General features: G+C 41.3%; 1 protein-coding gene across 4 annotated transcripts in view; it reads left to right on the forward strand.

Moving 5' to 3' along the window:
* Nucleotides 1-23,133, forward strand: part of EPB41L4A (erythrocyte membrane protein band 4.1 like 4A) — a 243,723-nt gene that overhangs the window by 173,145 nt on the left and 47,445 nt on the right. For all 4 annotated transcript variants that reach the window (XM_045777279.2, XM_045777280.2, XM_045777281.2 and 1 more), the window contains exon 12: nt 2,578-2,699. In XM_045777279.2, coding sequence (XP_045633235.1) covers nt 2,578-2,699 — 122 coding nt within the window. The remainder of the gene's footprint in view (nt 1-2,577; nt 2,700-23,133) is intronic.

A 23,133-nucleotide genomic window follows, 5' to 3' on the forward strand; every position in this document is an offset into this window, starting at 1 on the left:
TTTTTGAGCTGAAATCAAAAATTGAATTCTTTTTTTGTTATTTTATTATCAGATAGCAATAATTTGAAATAGGTACTGATTAAATATTTTGTTATATACTGAAAGCTCTTTCTTTGATCCCCTCAAAAACTAATTTTGCCTTCACCTGTTAAATTTGTAGGTGACTCCTGGTTAGAATGGATGAATGAGTTGTATAGAATGTATACTCCAGAAGTGAGAATTAGACCTGAGAAACCCCCCCCTGGGGACCCAGGTGACCTTCTTATAGGACTGAAATCATAAGAGCTTTCCACATTTAAGTGTGGGAGAGACCACACTCTCACCAGGACCTCTTTTGTGTCAGGTGCTTTAAATGTGTTGCTCTATTTAATCTGTGCAATGACCTGCCAAGGGAGGCATCGTATCCTCATTTATACAGATGAGAAATTTGAGCCTCCCACCCCCTAATAAAGTAACTGAACTAAAGACCCTGAACCAATAAGTGGCAAAGCTGAGATTTGAACCCAGGTGTCTTTACACTTGTTCCCTCCCTCTTACTCCACTGATTGCCCGTTGTGCCCTCCCTCGGGGCTGGAGGGCTGCGGGGCAGTGCTGCCCAGCCTGCAAGCGGAGTGCGTGTGCCTGAGTGTGAGGAGGCAGGGCAGTGGGCGATCGTGGGGAAAAGCTCTTTCCTGTCACTACGGAGAGCTAGTAGACAATGTGTAGGAACTCACACTTGACACTGTAAGTCTCTATTTTCATAGTAGGAATAGTAGGACTGCTGTACAAGAGTATTTCTGCTCGGAAAGAGACTGCCTACGCAGAAATACATTTTCAGTGAGGAAAATGAGGCTCTGGGAGATTTGAAAAAGAATCTGCCGAAGACCACACAATGGTCGCAGAGCTGTGTTTAAAGTAGGGCTTCTCGCTTCAAACCAGAAGGCTCCGTGTTCTGCCCTTTCTCCCATGCCGCCAGGGTGGGCCACGACCAGCTGAAGGTCAGAGGCTTGCTCCGGTCCAGAGCCCTGTACAGGCGGGGGCAGATCAGTTTACGTTTCTGGACCGTGGTTTTATTAATCTTGTAATATGATTTTCTTATTTCTCCTCTATTCCTGAGAGAGAAACCATGAAGAAAAATTGAATGATAAAGTAAAATCTCATTATAAAATGCCACCGTGGCCTGCATATTGGGTTATATTTTTAGGGCAAATGTTTCTTCCTCTCTGCAGTGAGGTACACAGTACCCAAGTCTTCCTGACAGCAGAGAAAGTCTGTTGTAAGTAGCTCTTATCTTTATACCTCAAACCATTTATAATAATGGAATTTTGCTCTTTATATGGAATTTTTTTTTTTTTTTTTAGCTTTTCAGGAGAGAGCTGTTGCTACTTGTGTTACCTTTTGTGATACCTTTAAAAAAAAGGTTAAATTTCAAGTGAAAGAAAATCTGTCACAGGTTTTCTCCCCTCCCTTCTGCCTGGTTCCCGTGAACTGTTGAACAGGAACACACTCACGGATAGAACCTGCCATCTAAATTCCCGTGCTAGCTCATACCAAGTGGTGTCTCCAGTTAGCCTGGTGAGGAGTCACTTTTATGAGTATATTAAGCATCTTTTTATTTCTAATAAAGGTAATTGGGGGTAGTCACTAGGGGAAACTTTCACAGAAGCACGTAGGAGGTGAATTTTGCTTTCTGAGCCTCATCTCTTTTGGCGAGAAATTGACTAATATTTATCCTGTAAATGTAGGAGGAATAAGACTTGGGCCATTAAAAGTATATTTTCCTCGCATACGTGGCTCTTTTTGTGATGAATCAAACTAAACATACAGAAATGCATTTTTCCTGTACCTGAATTATATTTTCCTGTGAAAGTCAGGGTCATTCATTGGCTCAAATTCTCAGCAGCTGTGGAATAATTTTTCAGTAAGACGAATGTTCACTGAAATCCAGCAAACAGAATTGCACAATTCCTTGAAAAGATGACTTGAAAGTTAGTCCATTCCCAGGGAGAGCTCACGTCCTTGCATTCTCAGGCTCTTTAGAGAAGCCACGCTTTGCCTGAGCTTTTAGGCCAGCTCTAGATCTTCCTGGACACTTGATCTGGTGCAGGTGAGGTGAGCATAATACATGGTGGATTGTGCCACAGCAGGATTCAGGGTAAAATCATACCAAGTGGTCCTGTGGGGGTATGCTCAAAACTTGCTGTGTAAGTACAACCCAGAGACGTGTTGATTCATGTAGACGCATTGCTATTGTTTACTTTAGCTCAGTGTAATTTATTATCTGGTTGTAGAGCTGGAAAACCATTGGCATCCTCTATTTCTAGCTCATCATTCTACTTAAATCTAAATCTAAGTCCTTTAATAAATTTCTCCCTGTTTCTCCCTCTGAAAGATCATCCTTCCGTCTAACCTAAGACTCTCCTATTAGCCCTTGGTTAGCATTGCAATGAGAACCCACTGAAAACCCTTATGTACTCATGGCCATGTGACTCTGTGCTTTTTCCCTCTCTATACTTTGTAGATATTCTGAGTGAGCAGTGGTTTAATTTTGTGGCTGTGTAGTTGTATCTGTGCTAACCAAAATGTTGCTTTTCCAAGTGGCAGGACAGCATTGCAAATGAGTCGAGATGTTTCTATTCAGCTTCCTCGGCCAGATCAGAATGTGGCCAGAAGTCGAAGCAAGACTTACCCAAAGAGAATAACACAGACACAACCAGCTGGTAAGTCACTGATGAAACCGCATTTCCTTTTAAGGTGGTGGTGTCAGATATGCCCAGGTGGTGACGATAGCCGTATAGTTTTCTTTAACTGTTAACCATAGAATGTTTAATTTGACCCTGAAAATGTCCAAGCAATTAGAAATTACTAAGTAGACCAGTAGCAGTCAACTTGAATCACCATAACGTGCTTGATGATTTTATTTTCTTTTTGAAGAGATTAAATAAAATCCCAAATGAGTAATCTCTTAGTTTGATGTATCTGAGATTAGAACTGAAACACTTAGCAAAAGTTCTTTTAAAAAAAAGGAACACTATCAGTTGAATTTTTGTTATTGTTGGTCTTTTATTGTGAAATACATGTGTAGAAAAGTGATTACACCTGCACATACACACAGAAACTTTAACATAACCTACAGCCCCGAAGTCCTTCCTATCGGCCTGATGATATCGTCACCACTCCTCCCTCACCAACTAGAGAAAATCCCCTTCTGACTTTGTGGTAATTATTTCCTTAGTTTTTGTTATAATTTTAATACTGTGCAGCCTTCCCTGAGCAAACAAGTTTATTTTGCCTGTTTGTAACATTATTATGAATGAATCATGATGTGTATTGTTTCTGTTTTGCTTCTATCAATGCTACATGTAGTGTACACTAGAGTGCATTCATTTTTCTTGCTGTGAGTATGCCATGTTATGATCATTTCTTTATCCATTCTCCTATTGATGGACATCTGGGTTACTCAGATTTTTTGTTTTAAATGAAGACTACTTCTGTAATAAAACCACCAGTTTTAATTCATGTTCAGTGCTCAGAACTCAACAGAATTGCACTGTAAAGTGACATTACTGAGTTTGATTAATGGCTTATTTACAGATCACCCTTGTCTAACACATTCCATGGTCTTTTTTTTTTTTTTTTTTAAGATTTTATTTATGAGAGAGAGTGCGAGAGAGCGGGGGTGGTGGGGGAGGTAGGGAGGGGAGGAGTAGAGGAAGAGGGACAAGCAGACTCCATGCTAAGCATGGAGCCTGACGTGGGGCTGGATCCCACGACCCTGAAATCATGACCTGAGCTAAAACCAAGAGTCAGACACTTAACTGACTGAGCCACCCAGGTGCCCCTGGATTTTTCTCATATACTATCTCACTTGAGCCTTCCAATAACCCTGTGAGATAGGGCAAGGCAAAGAGTATGTTCCCATTTTACAGATGAGGAGACATGATTCCAGCAGCTGGACAGTGGTTGGGGTGGGAATGGGTTAAGAACCTAGGTCTCCTAGTTTTTGTTTTACCCTATTGTGGGAAGGGAGTGAAATTTTTAATAACAATAATTTCTATCTGAACATTGCAAGACAATTGACATAGCATTCTGACGTCCATTGTTCCATTTAATCCTTAGACCAAGTCTATGAGGAAGGTGTTTTGTTCTGCTGCTCCTGGCTGTGAGAATGTCACCTGACTTACTGTTTCGAAGTCAAATTAAATCTAACTGTAGGTCCCTCCCTCTCACTGAGCTGGGAGGAAATTAAATTCTTTCTGTTGGTTCTGCAGTGGCAAGAATAAGACATGATTTGCAACAGGTTACTTTGTCACATAAGTATTATCATTATCTCTTTTTGGCTGATGAGGAAACTAAGATTTAAAAAGGCAGTTTGTCCAAGATTATATAATAGGTGGCTTAGGATTAAAATTCTAGCCTTAATGTTTAATATCTTTATCTTAATTTTTTTGTATTTGTCTTTGTATATGAGCAGTCTTAAATCTCATTTGGATAAAATACAGTGGGGTGTAATTAATAATCAAACTTTCAAATCCTGTGCTGTTTCTGAATTGCCATGCCTCATGAAATTATCGAGGCCAACTGAATATATCAAAGCATTCCTTCCTTCAAATTAACATTCCATCCTGTTCGAGATGTGAGATTCACACATGCTTTTTGTACAAACCTACTCAGGTTGCTCCTTTTCTTCAAATGTGCTCTTATAAAGATACCTGCCTCTGCAATAGTTATGTACATGTGGGTGTGTGGCTCTCCTTGGAAGCCCAAATACTAGAGGCTGATTAATTTAGGGATAGGAATTTTTGATTTTGTTTCTCTCTCTCTCTAAGATTTATTTATTTGAGAGAGGGAGAGAGAGAGCATGAGCAGGAGGGGTAGAGGGAGAGGGCGAGAAAATCCAAGCAGACTCCATGCTGAGCACAGAGTCTGACCCAGAGCTCCATCTCATGACCTGAGATTATGACCTGAGAGGAAATCAAGAGTCGGCATTTAACCCACTGTGCCCCCCCCCCAGGTGCCCCATGTTTCTGTTTTTCTCTTATCTTATGAAGAGAGCAACCCAGGGGATGGTATTGAACCCTCACATCCCCCCACTCCGCACTCATCTTGTGTTGTAGCAGAACACACTCTCTCGTTGGTGGGGGAGGAGGCTGTGGCTAACGTACCACCCAGGTTTCTCAAGGACAGCCTCTCAGCATCTGGGAAATCTTTTTAAAGTGCAGCATGTTATGGGGCGCCTGGGTGGCTTAGTCTGTTGAGCCTCCGACTCTTGATTTCAGCTGGAATCTTGATGTCAGGGTTGTGAGTTCAGGCCCCACATTGGGCTCCACACGGGGCATGGAGCTTACTTTAAAAAAAAAAAAAAGTGCAGCATGTTATGCATTTATTATCATAAAAGCCTGGCTGGCTCAGTTGGTAGAACATGCAACCCTTGATCTCAGGGTCCTGAGTTCAAGCCCCACGTTGGGTGTACAGTTCACATAAAAATACATATATGTATGTGTCTCTCTCTCTATATATATATAGACACACACATACACGGTTGTTTTAAGAAAAGTTAGGAAACTTAGAACCTTTCCTCTCAAAAGAAAAGAATTTTTCATCTTCAATTCCATTCTCCTAGTACTTAACACTTTTGTTTGTATATCTTTTCTGCAAAAGCGATATGATAATCTCTTATAACCCGCCTTTCTTATTTTATATATATATGTATATATATATATATATATATATAATGTATCATGAATATATTCTAATAAGTTTTGAAATGTTCTTAGCACCATTTTAAGATCTATGTAATTTTCTGCCACACAGTTGTATAGACATGACATAACTTATTCAACCAGTCTTTAGTTCTTGGATGCTTAAGCTGCTTGAAATTTTGAAGACTATAAATATAACTAAAATGAATCTCCTTGTAGTGATAGCTTTAAGCATTCATGCTAATTTACTATACATATTTTAAACAATAGTGTATTTTTATCATTTTTAATCTAAAAAGGATTAAACAATGCTGTGTTTAGAAACGAAGACTTTGCTCTGTACACATTTCACCTTGATTTTGAGTTACTTTTAGCCTGACTTGTCAAGCCTGGGTTCCACAAAACTCTGATGTGTTCTGGGATCCAGAGATGGCCCTCCCTTTGACAGTGTGACTGTCCTGGGTCAGGAAGGACAACCGAGCCAATGATGAGGTGTTACAGGTGCTGTCACACACATAGGAAGGATGTGGTTGAGGCAGGGATTAACGTTTTTCTGCTTTTTCAAATCTTCTATTTTCTTTTTCCTCTAATTCAAATGTACTCTGCTTTGAGGCTCCATTGAACCCAGCTGGTGGTGACCCAGTCTCAGCCATGCCCTGCTCCTAAGGTCATGGTGGGGTTCAGACTTAGAGCAGAATATTTGAAGAGGGTCTTCTTGTCTTCACTTAAATTAGTCACTGCTGTGCTCCTTGTCCCAGCCCTCCAGGCCCCAAGAAGGTGGGCGGTTCTGTGTGAAGCTGGGCTGGGATGTGTGTGAGAGGGAGGGGTCTTTGGTAAGCCTGAAAGCCCGCTGTGCTTAGGGTCAAGCCTGCCTACGGAGACCAGACCGGAGACCCGCACTGCCAGTCCCCCTTGAAGGTTCCGCTGCCTGGGGGAAGGGAAGGATGCTTGAGGGAGTGGCCTGTGGGTCACTAGGTTGCTGTAGCCCCCTGGCCTCTGTTTCCTTCTCTGCCACTATAGGCAGTTCCTTCAGCCCTGTCCCTTTTTCCTCCCACACTCCCAGCTCCCACAGCCGCCTTCCTCAGAAGCTCCCTGTTACTGAGACTCATTCATGGGTAGCTGGGCAAGAAAGGAACAATAGCTCTTGTCTTTTTTAAAAAAAATTAATGTTTACTGACCAAAGGGAACAAAAATATTACTTTACTGAATAACGCTGCCACAGTTACTTACCTTTTCATTTAAAAATTTTGGCAAAGTGGCAGAAAGCTGATATTGAGACATAGAAAAAGTTAATTCAGTTGTACTGTGTTTGACAAAAATGGAGTTACGGTTTAAATGGAAGATAGATTTTTTTTTTAACTCTAAACAGGCCAGCTGTTAGTTTTCATAGATTAACTTCTGCTGATATTCTCCCTAAGACAACATTTTAGAGCAACAGTTTCAGGAGTTACAGGCATAAATTCTCATCTCATTTAACATTTATATATATGAAAACCAAACGTGATAAGAGGCCTTTGTTTTTTGTTAGTTGTAACATTGATGGTGCATGATTTGTGACTGTAGGAGACATTCTTAAGTTAAAATAATTCAGTCTAACTTAGCGACTACTCCCCTTAACTTGCATCTCAGTTGTCTGCAAATTTAGAACACCCTTTTTTTTTTTTTAACGTCTCAATCACGAATAATAAATTCCCTGGTAGCAAAAAAGCCATTGTGTTTAGAATCCGCTAAGATTAGGCCTTGGCACCTCCAGGAGGAAGTGCATTCCAGAGTCAAGAGCCCTGCACCCAGCCTGCCTCTGCCCCACCCGAGGAGTCAGCGCCTGGGCCGGCAGCCAGAGCATTCCTGCAAATCTGCATGGCCTCAGAGGGAGCTTGGGGGTGAGGCAGGAGGCAGAGGGCAGGAAGGAAAAGTGCATATTTGTACAGCCCTTTCTCTGACAAGGCCTTGGCAACTCACATAGGTGGGTTCCCGTCAGAAGAGAATCGCTGTCAGTAGGCAGTGAAGACAGCATATTTGGCTATAATCCATAATTAGCTGTAAGAAAAGTATGGGGTGAAGCCATTTGCAGTGGATAAACAATGCTGTGATTGTCTGAGGCAGCGTTTTAGGTTCTTAACGATACCGCACTGATGAACAGAGAAATAAATCGTTGCAGTGCAGTCTTCGAACAACTGAATAGCAAGATCCGCTGACATTTTGTCATTCCCACTCAGCATCTGTGGAAAACACTGCAAACACGATGCCCGGGGGCTGACGAAAATGACTTCTGAGTGGGGCTGGTTTGTGCTGGTCCGCAAGCAGACAGCTGCTGCTCCAGCCAAGCCCCTTGTTTCTGTGCAGGAGAGCGGACCCAGTGTTGCCAAAACTTCCAGTGTTTTAAGGGAAGAATAAAATTTGGATATTTATGTAAAGTTTCCAGAATTTCGAATACTGACAATTTCATTTTAAGGAAAGGCTCTTGTGTGCTAAAGTGGAACCTTCCTGAGGTCCAGATGTGGTGGGAGGGCTGCATCTTTGGAACCTCTTGATTGACAGCTGATCCACCTGCTTCTGGGGTTCCTGCGGGATTCTCCAGCATCCCCTGTGAGCATCACTGGACCGGATCCAACACTCTGTGACTCCCAGCACAAGCATTTTTCTGTTAGTAGGTCACTTGGCCACACCAGGGGATGATGGTGCCATACAGCTGTGGAGCCTGTAGCAAATGCTCCACACGTGGGGAGCTGACCAGCCTCCACTGGTGACCTGACGCGGGTGCAACCCAAAGCAGGAGAGACAGAAAAATGCTTCACTATATAGTGAAGTGCAGCTTCCCCTGATGCCGTATATAGCTCCGGGCTCTTGAGAAATAGTACTGTCAAGAAAGTAATAATCATTCATTGAGTACTTCCTGTGATTGGCACATTGTGTGAGGTGTGACGTCAGCAGAAGCCCAACTTGACTTGCGGCAATCAGAACTGTATTTTAAAAGGTTTGGTAAAGCAGATGGAAGGGAAGCTATGTGAATAGAAACCGATGTCAGTCTGGGCCAGGGTGATCTAGTAAACTACCTCTGATAAATCCAGGGTCAGCCCCAGTAGCCCATGTCCTAACCATGCCATGTTCTGAAGACATTTAACCAGCCTGAGCCTCAGTTCCTTTGTCTGTGAAATGGGGATATGACCCCCTGCCTTGCAGGTTGTTCTCGGGGGTGCCGTCTGAAATGGGCAGAGCATAGTGCTGAGCACAGGTAGGGGCTTGGTATACTGGGTTTTTCTCTCTAAAGCCAGAGGAACTCTTTCTCTACACAGTGTGAGCCAGCTGTGAGTCCCCCTGTCAGTCTGGGGATTGTATTTACCCTGTAGTATCAGTGTCCCATACAAAGGATCACATGATTATATGGAGGAGGTTGGCCTTTTGAGGGTGAGGGTGGAGAGAGTCATTCAAGTACAGCCAGTGGGGCTTCAGAAGGAAATTGGATGCCCTTTGTTCTAGAAGATTTTATAAAGACAGGGTGTAAGGGGAGTGGGCAAGTCGCAGTGCCGTCTGTGTGTGGGTTTCTCCTGCCTTGCCACCTGCAGATGTCTGGGTGCTCCAGGGCAGCTGCCGGCAGGCCGTGTGAGCAGCCCAGAGTTGGATGTTCTCTTGCTAATTGTGTTCCTACTTCTCAAAGTAGCCAGTTTTCGCCTCTGATTTTTATCCTGTACCCCATGCTGGCCACTCTCCAGCCCCACTGGGTGATTCCATGGCCGTGAATTGGCAACAACAAATTCCTCACAGTGAATTCATAATACTGATGAGATTGTATGATAGTTGTAGAATTCAGATAATCGTTTCATCTTCTGTGTAAAGGTGGTTTCTCCTCGTGGAAGTAATTTCTCGTTGCTAGGCCTACCCACATGCATTTTTCATGTCAAGCAGACAATGGAAACTGATGATAAAGGGCAAAGAGGAAAGTGCTCAGAGAGGAAAGCAGAGTTGTTGAGTGAGGAATAGAAGCTGGAGCTCTGATCCAGGATTTTGCAGGGTAAGTCCCAACCTCAGTGTATTATGAGATCAGGTACTTTACGTATAGAATATGAGCAGGCCTATTGCTGTGTTTGTCATTACAGAGCCGGAAAACTACCTAACTACCCATTAGCAGAGAACTGGCCTAATAAAGAAAACTTGTGTATCCCTCAGAAATACCATGTCCCTTTTACAAGAAATCTGAGGGCAGGGTTTGAATTTGTGTTGGTCTCATTCTGCAGTCCCACATCATTTTCTGTGAAAGGCCACGTTCCCTCAGGAGTTCCGCAGGGAGGGGAATGCTCATGTCCAGCCATCATTGAGCGCCACTGCCTGCCTGGCACTATCCTAGGCACCCTACAGACAGTATCGCACTCATTTCTTTTAGAAGATGCCGTGACTCATAATGTGCAGGTGACAAGACAGGCTGGGACTTGTCTAGGGCCCCAGACCTGGAATTTGAACCCAGGTCATTTTAGAGAGGAAAAGCAAAAAGGTGATACATTTTTGCTAATATGGAGTGATCTCCAGGACATAGTATGTATAAGCAAGGAAAAAAATGGGGGAGGGGAGCAGCAGCATATAGTATGCTCCCATGATATAAAAGTACAAAAAAAAAATCAGGGAGGGGGCTGTGCATACGTATATACTTGCACACAGGGTACGTGAGAAACTAGTAACAGTAGTGGCTCTGGAAAGGGTTTCTGAAAGACGGGATCAGGAGTGGGAGACAGGTTTTTTACTATATATTCTTTAATAGCATGTGCCTTTTTACCATGGTGTACTTTTTAAAAAGTTCTACGGATAATTGTTGTGAATGCATTGAGTTCACACAATGATTTCAGATGCACATTCAAGTCTCTAATAGATATGTTTTTGAAAAGCTTCGATGAGGAAACTGATACTATGCTAGGAAATGTGCCTCATAATTTATGGGAAGAGTAACAGAACAGTACAAGATTGATCATACAAAATTCAAATGCCAGGACGTCTACTGTGTTGTAACAGATACAACCCAAATCATCAAGGCAAGGGGCATAAGACGTTCATATCTGTACATTTTTTTAAAAGAATTTATTTATTTATTTGAGAGCAAGAGCCAGAGTTCATGAGCAGGGGGAGGGGCAGAGACAGAGAATCTCAAGCAGACTCCAAGTCAAGCATGGAGCCCAACATGGAACTCAAGCTCATGACCCTGATATCATGACCTCAGCTGAAATCACGAGTCCCATGCTTAACTGACTGAGCCACTCAGGCGCCCCCATATCTGTACATTTTAATCCAGAAGATTGTGTTAGAGTCATTAAGTCAGAGCATGCTTTGTTTCTAAGGAGGAAAACTCAAGGTAGGACCAAGAGTCCTTGGATCAGATGAAGTATAGGACAGTCCCCTTGTGCCAGGGGTAAAGAAACGTAGGCCCAAAGAGGTGAAATGATTTGTAAGGGCAGCATGTTGTGTACCCAGAGGGGGTCTGCACAAGAGTCACTGGGCACTCTGACAAGTGTCTGGAAGGGGACTGTGTCATGATAGCTCTTGCACTCACTGGTCACCTGATAGGCATTGTGGAGTGTTTGCTTCTCTTCTCTTCTCTTCTCAGCAGAAGATAAGAAGGGAAGAAATATAAGAAATATGAGGGAATTCAAATAAGCCATTCTGATCAGGACTGTGATATGGCTAGTTTTGGAGAGGATCTCTACAAAATTTAATAGTGTTAATTTTGCTTTAGAGAGCTGTGATTGTGACACTCCTCCTTCAAGGTAACAAATCAGAATTAGATCACCTACTGAGATAATGATCCAGATCTGTGATTCCTGCTTCCTTTTTATCGGGACTAGAAGAATTCTTGCCGAGAGAGTCTTAGATTATCTCTTGACTGATTATGTAAGCAGCTGCATGGAGAAGTCATGTGGCACAGTGGGAGGAAAGAAAAAGGTTTTCCCGATTGGAGTAGATTTGAATTCCTGGTCTGACTTGGCTGTGACCTGTGACTTGTCATTCAGCATTCTGGTCTTTCATCTCATGATCCATAAAATAAATGAACTGGGTACATAAACACTAGAGATCCCTCTTGTTCCTTTTTTTTTTTTTTTAAGATTTATTTATCTATTTTGGGGAGAGAGAGCGAGTATGGGGGTAGGGGCAGAAGGAGAGAGAAACAGACTCCCCACTGAGCAGGGAGGCTGATGTGGGGCTCGATCTCACGACCCTGAGATCATGACCTAAAATTAAGAGTCAGATGTTTAACCAACTGAGCCACCCAGGGGCCCTGAGATACCTCTTCTTGCTAAAAGTCTCTTTTCTTTTCTTTGGCTTATCTGTCATAGAGTTAAAAGAACCAAACATGAAACAAGATTTTGGAAAGCTTTCTTTAAGTATTTTTTAATATAGCCATCATTTCAGAAACCTTACAGACTTGTGAAAAATACCTTCCCAGATCACAAAACACATTTTTCTCATTGAAATATACAATGTTTTTGCGTACTTTTATATACAAAAGTATAGCTGGTTCTTTAAAACTTAAGTTCAAATGAAATTCTTACTGACAAACTGAATGAAATTAATTGCAGCAAGCTTTGCATTAATACACTTTTTCAAACTATTCTTTTAGTCAAAATTGACCAGATGAATCGGGGTTTTACCTCTTTGGTTAACTCATGGTGGGAAATTCGTACTGTCTTGCTGGGTACGCATAGAAAGAGGCCACTCTGGACAGGTTTTTGCATGGCGTTGTCTCTGCCTTTGACTTCGGTGTGAATATAACCAAAGACTAGTTCTTTCGTGAGCCTACTTGTTCTTTCAGAAATCAGCTGTGTGAATTGTTTCCACCTTGGCAGTTGCCTGTGGTCACAGTACCTGAGGCCCTGCCTTGATTTTCCAAACAATTTAGGTACATTTTTCTGCTTTTTCACCCCTCTTTCCCTACAGATAGAGGTCCAAGGGTATCTGTCAACTGCTTGAGATTGTTTTGAGATGGATCTCTTAAGAGATGGCATCTGAGGGTTTCACACCTTTGTTTTACTACCAGATTCAGGATTCACAGTGATTTCTCTGTCTGAGTCTTCTTCAGACTTAGAGAATGTCTGGGATTGATTTCTGTTATTGGTATCAGTGTGAAAAATGGTTGGAGTTCCTCGAGTTCAGGGTTATTTTGATTGGTGCAGGGAGAGGAGGTGAAGTAAGGTAACAAAGAACTACCTTTACGGTGGAGTTGGTGCCCTAGTTGGCACTTTGAACAATGCGTGATGTGGATCTGGGGCCAAGAGTCCTGAGGGGTGACGGGAAAGTCCCCCGTAGCAATGGCCTTGCCTCTCTCCTCTCTCCTGGGGTGAGAAAGGGGCATCTGAGGAAACTGCCCAGTTTCCTTCTCAGAGAAGCTGGAATCGGAGCCCAGAGGAGGAGTCACTCAGCTGGGGAGAGTCACCGCTTTTGGGGCTACTGTTAGAGCCCAAGTACCAGGCACACCCATGAATGGAGAAGTGGGTTTTCAGAGAAAGAATAGAGTAGACTCACTGTGAGAAACACCAGAGGACCACACCGTTCTGAGAGGAGAATGGGGGTAGGAGGCAGGAGCCTTGAATTCCAGTCTGTGAGGTCCTGCTGTGTCTTGAAGATGAATCCCTAACTTGAGCTGGTTTCCTTGCACCTGAACAGCAGGTAACATTACGTCTTTGGGTAACCCCATGAGGGAGGTGCGTGGTATTCTTATTTTACTCGTGAGGAAACTGAATCTCAGAAAGTACGTATTCAAGGTTACCCAGATCCTAAGAGCGTGTCAGGATTTGAACCCAGGTGTTTGGTATATTAAGGCCTCTATTTGGAAAGTAAATGGAAAATAAAAAAGGTGAAAGGCTCGAATTACTTGAAAATATACATCACTGGTTTTCCCCACTATTGCATGATTTCCTTACTTATGAGATCGACTTGTTTCCACACATAATCTTGAGAAGACAGTACATTGCTAATTTATAGAAGCAGCAAGTCAGTCTGCTTCTACATCAAGCATTTTTTTTTTTTAAAGAAATTGTTTAAGTTCTTTGAGACATTTTACCTAGCAAAGGGGGGCGGGAAGGCAGTAACAGTGCTGACTGTGGGGAACATCAGGGAGACCATATAGGCAGGTGTATGTTTGTTCAAGGCTGTTTTCCTTAGTTGGCCCTCTTTTCTCTTGGCCTTGAAGCTGATGTTTATTTTCATTCTGTGAAAGATTTCTTAATATATGGCAAGTCTGGTTAGATGTTCTCTAAAAAGTTAATATTTTCACTCTTCCCATGAGTGTTTAGCATTCCATGCATAGCTACCAAAATTAGAAAAGCAAGCAAAACGAAATATCAGAGCTTTAGTGAGTTACCGTGAATGGTACCTTTTTTCCCTTTCCCTTGTCCTTCATCAAGAATTTATTGAGCACCTCTTGGGCATAAGACCTGTGATATTATGATTTATAGTAAGAAATACATATTTGGTCTTTATTCCCTTTCCCGATTTCTGGCATGGAGCTCCTAAACCATTGGAATTTCCTAAGTGATAAGAGCAATAAAGGCAAAGGAGCCTCTTTTGTTATTCACAGCAAACCCCTTTTAACCACACCTGAGTTTATGTGGGCGAGGCGACTGTTGGGAAGCCCCTAAAGATGGGGGCTGGTTGCCAGGGGGACCAACGACCTCTGGGGAGGGGAGAGGTGTTGGAGTTTGAGTTCAATCAGTGATAGCCAATGATTTTGTCAACCATTCCTGTGTCCTGAAGCCTCCAAAAAAAACCAGAGGATGGGGTTCTGAGGGGTTGGTGAATTCATGGAGACGCAGTGAGTAATGCTCAGGCCCCTCCTCATACCTAGCCCTGTGCGTCTCTTCCAGTTGGGCATTTTCGAGTTATATCCTTTTATAACAGACTGGTGATCTACTAAGTACGCTGTTCCTCTGAGTTCTGTGAGGCCCTCTAGCAAATTAATCTGAAGAGGGGGCAGTCTTGAGGGACTGAGCCCTTAACCTGTGGGATCTGACAACATCTCCAGGTAGATAGTGTCGGAATTTAGTTAAATTGCAGGCCACCCAGTCAGTGTCCTCTGAGAATTGAATTGCTTGTAGTTGTTCGATAAAACACGCAGTGGAGACCCTTTTCCACGGAGCACAGAAAAATGAATAAAACTTGGCTCCTGGTCTAGGGGAACTTAGTCTTAGAAAATAATAAAGCAGTTATTTTGCACTTATTAAAAGCTAAGCACTGTGTTAAGCACTTTTTAAAATTTATTATTATTGTTTTTAAATTTTTTTAAGTAGGCTCCACACCCAGTGAGGGGCCTGAACTCACAACCCCGAGATCAAGAGTTGTATGCTCCACCCAGTAAGCCAGGCGCCCCAAGCACTTTCTATAAATTATCTGATCCTCATATTCACTCTATAAGTTGTTGGTGATACCTCTATTTTATTGATGAGAAACCTGAGCCCCAGAGGGATTTAATAGCTTGTCCAAGCTCACACAGTCAGGTAAATTAGCAGAGCTGAGAAAGAAATGCAGGTTTGTATGACTTTCAGTCCTGTACCTTTAACCACTTTATCAGATTAGACTAGAGAGGTAAAAGATGTACTCACATGTGGGCAGGATGTATCCAGTGTCAGAGAGTGGAGCTCTGAAAGAGTTTAAGCGTCCAGTAGGATTGTTTGCTTATGGCTGAAGGTAATCTGTGATGCTGTTGGGAAGGCAGTGGTTTTTGAAGGCTGGCTGGATTAGGGCAGCAGATTGGAGGCTGAGGGATTCAGGTCCTGGTTTTGGAAGGAGATACAGGGGGACTTCTTGAAGGATTGTACGGATACAGTTTTGATTCAATCACTTTTCAGATTCTCCTTCCTGAAGGGAATCTGCCTGACATAGTAGACTTGCTGGCTCTTCTCTCCAGCCTACCTTTTACCAATGGACCATTTCCCATTGTCCAAAAGAAAGGCAGACCTTTTCCTCATCTAAAATCTGTTACACTGTTTTGTCCTTAAATGATAAAAACCTCTTGAGTTAGTGTCTGGAAACTAAATGGCCTTAATTACCTTAATTATTAAGCAATACCTTTTCTTTTTTTTCCCCAAGATTTATTCATTTATTTGAGAGAGAGAGAGAGAGAGTGTGTGTGCAGGAGTGGGGGGTGGGGGAGGCGCAGGATGGGCAGAGGGAAAGAGAGAGGGGGAGGAGACTCTGCACTGAGCAGGTAGCCTGATGACATAGGGCTGGATCCTAGGACCCTGAGATCATGACCTGTGCTGAAACCAAGAGTCAGACACTCAACCCCCTGAGTCACCCAGGCACCCCAACAACACCTCCTTTTCTCCGACATTTCCTCATCTTGACTTTCGACAAAATTGAAGGAGGACCCAATTGATTTGTCATCTGATAGAACATTTGAAATAATTTTAGATAATATAGCACTGCTAGACATGTAAGTCATAGAATTTCTTTAAAGACACTGTGTTCATGACAGAATACATGCAGCCCTATTTATGTGAACAAGATTTCTCAGCATTGAAATCTATCTAAAAACAGGAATAGAATTATTGCTAAACTGTTTCATTTAGCACTAAATATTCTTCAATGCATTGAACCTATGTCATCATTGGGAAAACAAAACTACCTTGTTCATCTCATTGAGAATTACTTTCTAATAAAAGTTTACTTTTTACTTGTAATAATTATTTATCAACATTAGTTTGGTATGCTAATAAACTACGAATAATTGTAATGATTTAGTTCGGAAGAAAATTTTAACTCCTAGAGCTTTATGGTCTTGGGAAATAAAACTTAAATTTATTTCTAGTTTTTGTCACAGAGAAGTGAGATAGGGTGATGAATAAAACTTGTCAAGTGTAAAACATATATTACTCTGGGATAAATTTTTCCAGAGAAGGTGGAATTGAAATGTAAATACAAGGAGAAAAAAGAATGCCATGAAATTTCCAAACGTAAACTCATTTCATCTAATTTTAAAATGAATGACTGTGGGTGTCAAATTTCTATGGTATTTTATTACATTGGATACATTGAAGAGAGTCATGAAACAATTCCATTTTAAAGTGTCAATATTTACTATATGCTGCAAATGACATTCTTTGGTATTATTTAAACTTTCTTTTTAAAGTGAAGTATACTTGACATACAATATCCTATTAGTTTCAGGTGTACGTCATAGTAAATTTGATATTTCTATACATTATGAAATGATCCCTGTGATAAATCTAGTTACCACTTATCACCATACAAACTTGGAACTATTTAAACTTTTGATAAAAAACGTTAGATATCACCTTAGAAACATGCACTGAGGCACAGCAGTTTTTCAGATTTTTTTAGTGAGCACTAGGTAAAAAGTGAAAGAACATTAAGTTATTAAGGACTATGGAAACAGAAAAAAATAATTTTCCTGATTGTACCTTAACTAAATAAGCCTTTTAAAAGCAATTTTCATATACAATTATGTGTGCTTTGTATACATTTTATATACTATTATAATTGCATCGAATAAAAACCTCTAAAGCAGGGGTCTAGCATACTCCTCTGAAACAGAACCAACTTCAGGTTAGAGATGGAACTGTCCACCTGCCTGCACCAGGTGAGATAAATGGTTTGACAGAAGATGACTGGAGAAGGTTTGCTGTATGTCGCTCCAAACTGTGTGGTCCTGTTGGAGGGGCTGGGGGAGTGTAAGAGTTCTGTCAGGGTAGGATGTGAACATTTACTCAATCCTCTTCACTTGAATTGTGTCTTCCTGTCACAGAAAAACTTGGTATTTAAGTGATTTGCCACCTCTTGATTCCAGCCAGCCATTCACAGATAGGTGTTGTCATTGAGCCTATGGGTGCAGAAAGGAAAGATGGCGCCTTTCTGCTGCTGCCCTGTCTGGCAGTCGCTCCAGCACACACACGTGTAGATCACAAGTCCTTTAGATAGAATCCTTTCATTCTACTCTGAGCACCTCAGGGAGTGAACAGATGACTTCCCAGGCTCAGAAGTGCCTTTCTTGTTCTTGAACCTGGCGTTCTGAACACTCTCTCGGTGTGTGTACCTCGGGAACTCTGCCGAAGGGGCAGAGGGTGCAGTGCTTTCATTTCCACCCAACTCATACTCCCAAGTTGATTATTTTGGTCATGAGGAAAGCATAGGGATCCAGGGGAGTACTGGGTCGGGGAAGAAGAAATTGGAAGCAGACCAACCAGGGAAAGGATCTTTCATGTGTAGACATATTTTCCTAGCATCTTTCTCATCCACACCCAATTCTTTATAATCTACCCTCCAACTTTTTAGCAGAAAGCTTTGTTTGATCCTGCAGTTGACATGTAGCAAAATCAGTGTCTTAAAAGTCTGTATGCTTATGATAAAGAGGTAACTGCTTAAATACCACCCTTGGGATTTTTGAATGCAGAAACTCTTAAGAGAAGCAGAGATCTTGGAGTGCCTGAGTGGCTCAACTGGTTAAACATCCAAGTCTTGATTTTGACTCAGGTCATGATCTCAGCGTTGTGAGATCAAACCCTGAACTGGGCTTCCTGCTGGATGTGGAGTCTGCTTAAGATTCTCTCTCTCCCTCTGTCTTTCCCCCCCTTAAAAAAAAAGAAAAAAGAAAAAAAAAAGAAAAGAAAGGAAAGCAGGGATCTGGCTGCCTGTTTGCAATGAATGGGCTGATGGCAGGCATTTGAACTTTAAAGAATTAGCCATTGGATGCTGAAAAAGTTATATTTTCCAAATTTTGTGGTTTGAGATTCAGTTTTGTTTTACCTAATTGAATGAGTGACTGTTCTGCCAAATTTTCCTGTTAGACTGTAATTTGTTGTATTAGAAAAATGTCTTATTTTCCTAACTTGCTATACGTTCTGCCATTTTTCCATAGTACCTAGTCTAACGTTGGTGAAACCAAGGCAAAGTGACTTTGTACTGTCAGTGTGACAACTAGAACTAAGCTGTATTTCCAATTATTAGCTTGTTCTTAATTCATGAATAGCATTTTTTTTCTGATAAATTGCATTGGGTTAGTTAATATAAAATCAAGTTAGTTTTACTGAAACATAATACGTAATTGTTGTATTAGGAATCTGTCCTGATTATTTGTCTTAAGCATCAGATATTGGTTTTTTTTTTTAACTTAGATAAGAAAAAGTGAATAAAGGGGATAAAATTTAACCTAAAAATTTACAAATTTATCGTATTTGAGAGTTCTTTTAATGAAATCATTTATATATTACAGTCCTGTTTTACTTATTGGCAATTTGTCCTTTCCCTCATATAACTGAATAAGGCATTGTCACTTGCCAAATACATCTTTTTTCATTTAATGCCACACATTTATCCTCATGCCCACTCTGTAAATTAAAAGCATTGGAAGCATTTAAATAATATCAGGAATGTAATTTAGGTTGACAGGTGTCAAATGGAGCTGCAAATTTTGTGACATCCCTAATACTATTTAAATGCAAAGTGTTTTTATAACTGAAAATCCATGTATATCCATCACCAATCTTGACATCACAGGGATGACTTTTCAGAATTGTCTGCAGATCAAGTGGCTAAATAGATCCTGGGAAAGTTGATTCTGTTTCTAACAGCCAGTCTTCCCGAACCGAAGGCAAGGGTCATTGAAGGTGAGGGCACTCAAACGTGAACAGGACCAAACCACCCAAAAGCCTGGTAGTGGTCTGATGCACATGGGCTGGAAGCTTTTGCATATAGGATGTTGAAAATGAACAAGCAAGATGCCGTAGAGCACCGGACACTGGCGTAGCAGTGCTGTCTAAACTGTAGAGAATTGTGGGCGCCCATATTAAGCTGCAGTGACTAACAGTCTAGAGACCAAAATGATCAGAGGAGTTAAACTTGGCTCCTTAATGAACTATAGCCCCCCCCCCCCCATAGCTCACTCTTCCAAACAGGACTAGCCTCTGGGGATAAAGCCCATTGTCTTTTTAATGTGAACACTGTGTATAATGGACTGGGCGCTCCTAACTCTAAATGGTCTTGCTAGCATTAATATTTTATCTAAAATAAAATCAGATTTACGAGAACCTTAATAACCATATACCAATAACTGATTTCTGTTATAGATAATCTGCAGCTGTCATTTAAAAGAGCAGTGGGTTATGGCTGAAGGTAGCTTTCAAAACTCTAAGAAGTGGCCAAGTCCTGTAGGATATGGCTACACGTCCTCTTTCTTGCATTTCCCATAGCTGCACATACAGATATTTTTTTGGGGGGGGACTTAGTTTTGACACTTCTACAAAATAACATCATTATCTTGAATTTTCCCTGCTAGTGGTCAAAATAGAAACAAATACATCCTTTACAGTAGTAGACCTTCATTGATGCCTACCATGTGTTAAGCACTGTGCTAACAGTCATGGAGCAGTACAGTAATATGTCCTTCAATTTATTAAGATTTGAGGCCTAAACTTTTATTAATAATTAAAAAATAATTTTAGAGCATATCTTATGAAATATGTATATAATTCATGTTTCTAGATATTTTAGATGGAAAACAACTGTTTGGCTTTATCTAAAAGAAAGAATTGCCCCAAATGGAGTGATTTGTGTAGTGTAGGAAAATTGCCCTCAATATTTTATTTCTTGAAGTGGACAGTGGTTAAATAGCAGTTCATTTTATAATAATTTGTTAAACTCTTCACACCTATATGTTATATTCTTTCCTGGTGGTCCATTGTAATTTATGGTGAAAAAGGAGTGAGGGAAAAAGATTTTTCCAACCTGAAAATATCTCCTAGAGCAGTGCCTGGAAATCCATTGTGATCAGTTAATTTTTTTAGTTAATATTTGGCTTCTCCTTTTCCTCTTTACAATGGAACTATTCTCTGGCCAGTAATACATGAAAGCACAAGCCTTTTAGTGTGATGGGTTTGTCAGTTCACCTCTTCTCCATAGCCCACGCATTTGAGCTAATATACAAGGCATGGTTCTGAAAAGTGCTAGGATATGGGGGAGGGGTGTTGGGGGTGGGGGTGAGAAGCTTGGAAAGGAAAACAGTTAGTAGTGCACGTCAGCAACATGGAGAGTCAGGAAACCTCAGTAATGGGGCACCTGGGTGGCTCAGTCAGTTAAGCGTCTGCCTTGGGCTCAGGTCATGATCCCGGGGTCCTGAGATTGAGCCTGACATTGGGCCCCCTCTCAGTGGAGAGCCTGCTTCTTCCTCTCCCTCAGCCCCTCCGTCCACTCATGCTCACTTGCTATCTCTCAAATAAATAAATAAAATCTTAAAAAAAAAAAGAAAAAAGGAAACCTCAATGATGCATATCCTCTCTCTCTCACTTTGGCAGATTTCAGTAACCAACACAGCCTAGCTTGACTGAATTGCTTACGTTTCTTCTCAAATGGTAGTGTGATAAAATCTCACTAATTTGACCTAATTAGTTAAAACAGGGGGTTTTAAAAGTATAGTTATTACTTTTAAGTGCACCTTTAGCAACATATAGAAAGCTAATAAATATTGCCTAATTAGGGCTTTTTCAGAACCCTACATCCACGAATAGAAAAGCCTTAGTTATAGTTAGGATATGAGTGTTATGTGAGGGGGTCCTTCAGAAGTGCTCCCAGTAAGTTAATGCTTGTAAGTAGCTTTTCCCCCTGTTGTCTGTTTTCTCATAACATTTTTAAGCTCCAGGCTTGTCCAGCTCACATGGTTATAGAGAAGAGGAATACCTATAAATAGACTTCTAGCTAGTAGTCCACTGTTTTGAATATAAAAGAACCATGAATTAGATTGTATTATGGCCAATACCTTATTTATTTATGCTGTGTTTATGAGAGTTGTATGACTGTTATGTTAGTAAAATAGTCTTGACAGTCCAACAATTTATTCCAAAGAAGCCTGGCTAAACTGTTTCTGAGTGTTTGAGAGACAGCATGTATGTGGGTTTTTTTACTGAAATTCTTTTGGAAAAACATCCATCTTATGTTTCATCTCAAAAATTATTTGGATGTCGTGAATAACCAGACATCGGTTTATTTAGAAAATATATATATATATATATACACATAGTTTGAAACTTTTCTTTTTGAAAATAGTCCTGGATTTCTCTACCTGTTTATTAATTTTTCAGAAGATTCAGACAGAAAGAAATGAGGTAAAAGTGCTAAACACCTTCACTTTCTCTAAGGTGATCGGTTGTTAGAGTGAGAAGAAACTAATGATCAGTCTAAAGAGATGAGAAGTGAAGCGAACTCTTAGGCTAGTCGTGCAGGGCTTTGGTCCATGGGATGTTCACCTTTACTCATTGCTGCTTCCCTTGGTGTTATTGGCACTGGGGGTTGGCTCTCTGCTGTGTTCCCTCCTCCCCCCAGCCTGGGAAAACGGCCTCATTTAATATAGGTCCCTTCATTTATATTATAAATTAGTAATACCTGCTGATAACAATACCACATTTTTAAAAAGTTTATTAGGAACAATAAAAATGTTAACGTTGGGGCACACCCACTGTCTAGAGCACCAGTGAGTTAATGGCTCCCGTCACTGCCCCAGGGCCATACCATGGGGAGTTCCACAGTCAGAAGCAGCTCCAGCTGGAATCTGTGCCTGCAACTTTGGGAATCTGCCTTGGGATTTTTATTAATGGTTATGGCAGAATAGACAATGACTGGCCACTGCCGACATCCGATAGCACACGGGGTAGTTCAAGGGAATTGGTTTTGTCCCATTCATCGTAGCTGGTGGCATTGTCTGTAGACTCCAAACTGCTTTTCTACTTGGCTTCTGAATGTTGCTCCAACATGAACTTACCTTTAATGCCAGATAGATCTTCAGGCTTATCTTTCTATGTCAGGATTCCAGAACAAGAACAAAATTCAGATATTGAACCCATGTCAAATTTCTTATTATGCTAGCTTTAGGAACTCTTCGTTGAAACCACTGTTTGTTCTCTCTGTCCGAGGTGTATTCATTGATGTTTATTTTTCCTGATGAGTCGTTAAACATGCCTCCAAGAGTTCTGAAGAGTCTGTCTCTTCCAGTGGACCCTTAATTTACAGACTTTTTTTTTAAAGATTTTATTTATTTGAGTGAGAGAGTGGGAGAGCGAGCAGGGACAGGGGGAGGGGCAGAGGGAGAAGCAGACTTCCCGCTGAACAGGGAGCCCCACACGGCTCGATCCCAGAACCCTGGGATCATGACCTGAGCAGAAGGCAGACGCTTAACCGACTGAGCCACCCAGATGCTCCTACTTACATTGACTTTTGAACTGGGGGTGGGGTGCAGATGGCGCATGGAAGGCCATGTATCGTGGTGGTTTAGAGCTTAAGTCTCTGGAGCTAGACTGCTGGGTTTCAAAGCTGGTCCCCTCACTCATGATCTATGGGACCTTGGGAAAAGCCTGTTTTTCTTATTTTTTAAAAATGGGGATAATAGTATCTACCTTATACGATTATTTTGAAAATTATATAAGTAAATGAAGTGCTTGGGACAGCACCTGACACATAGTAAGTGCTCAATAAA

The sequence above is a fragment of the Ursus americanus genome, chromosome 5, assembly GCF_024610735.1.
Source record: "Ursus americanus isolate L20-20 chromosome 5, mUrsAme1.1.p, whole genome shotgun sequence".
NCBI classification, from domain to species: Eukaryota; Metazoa; Chordata; class Mammalia; order Carnivora; family Ursidae; genus Ursus; species Ursus americanus.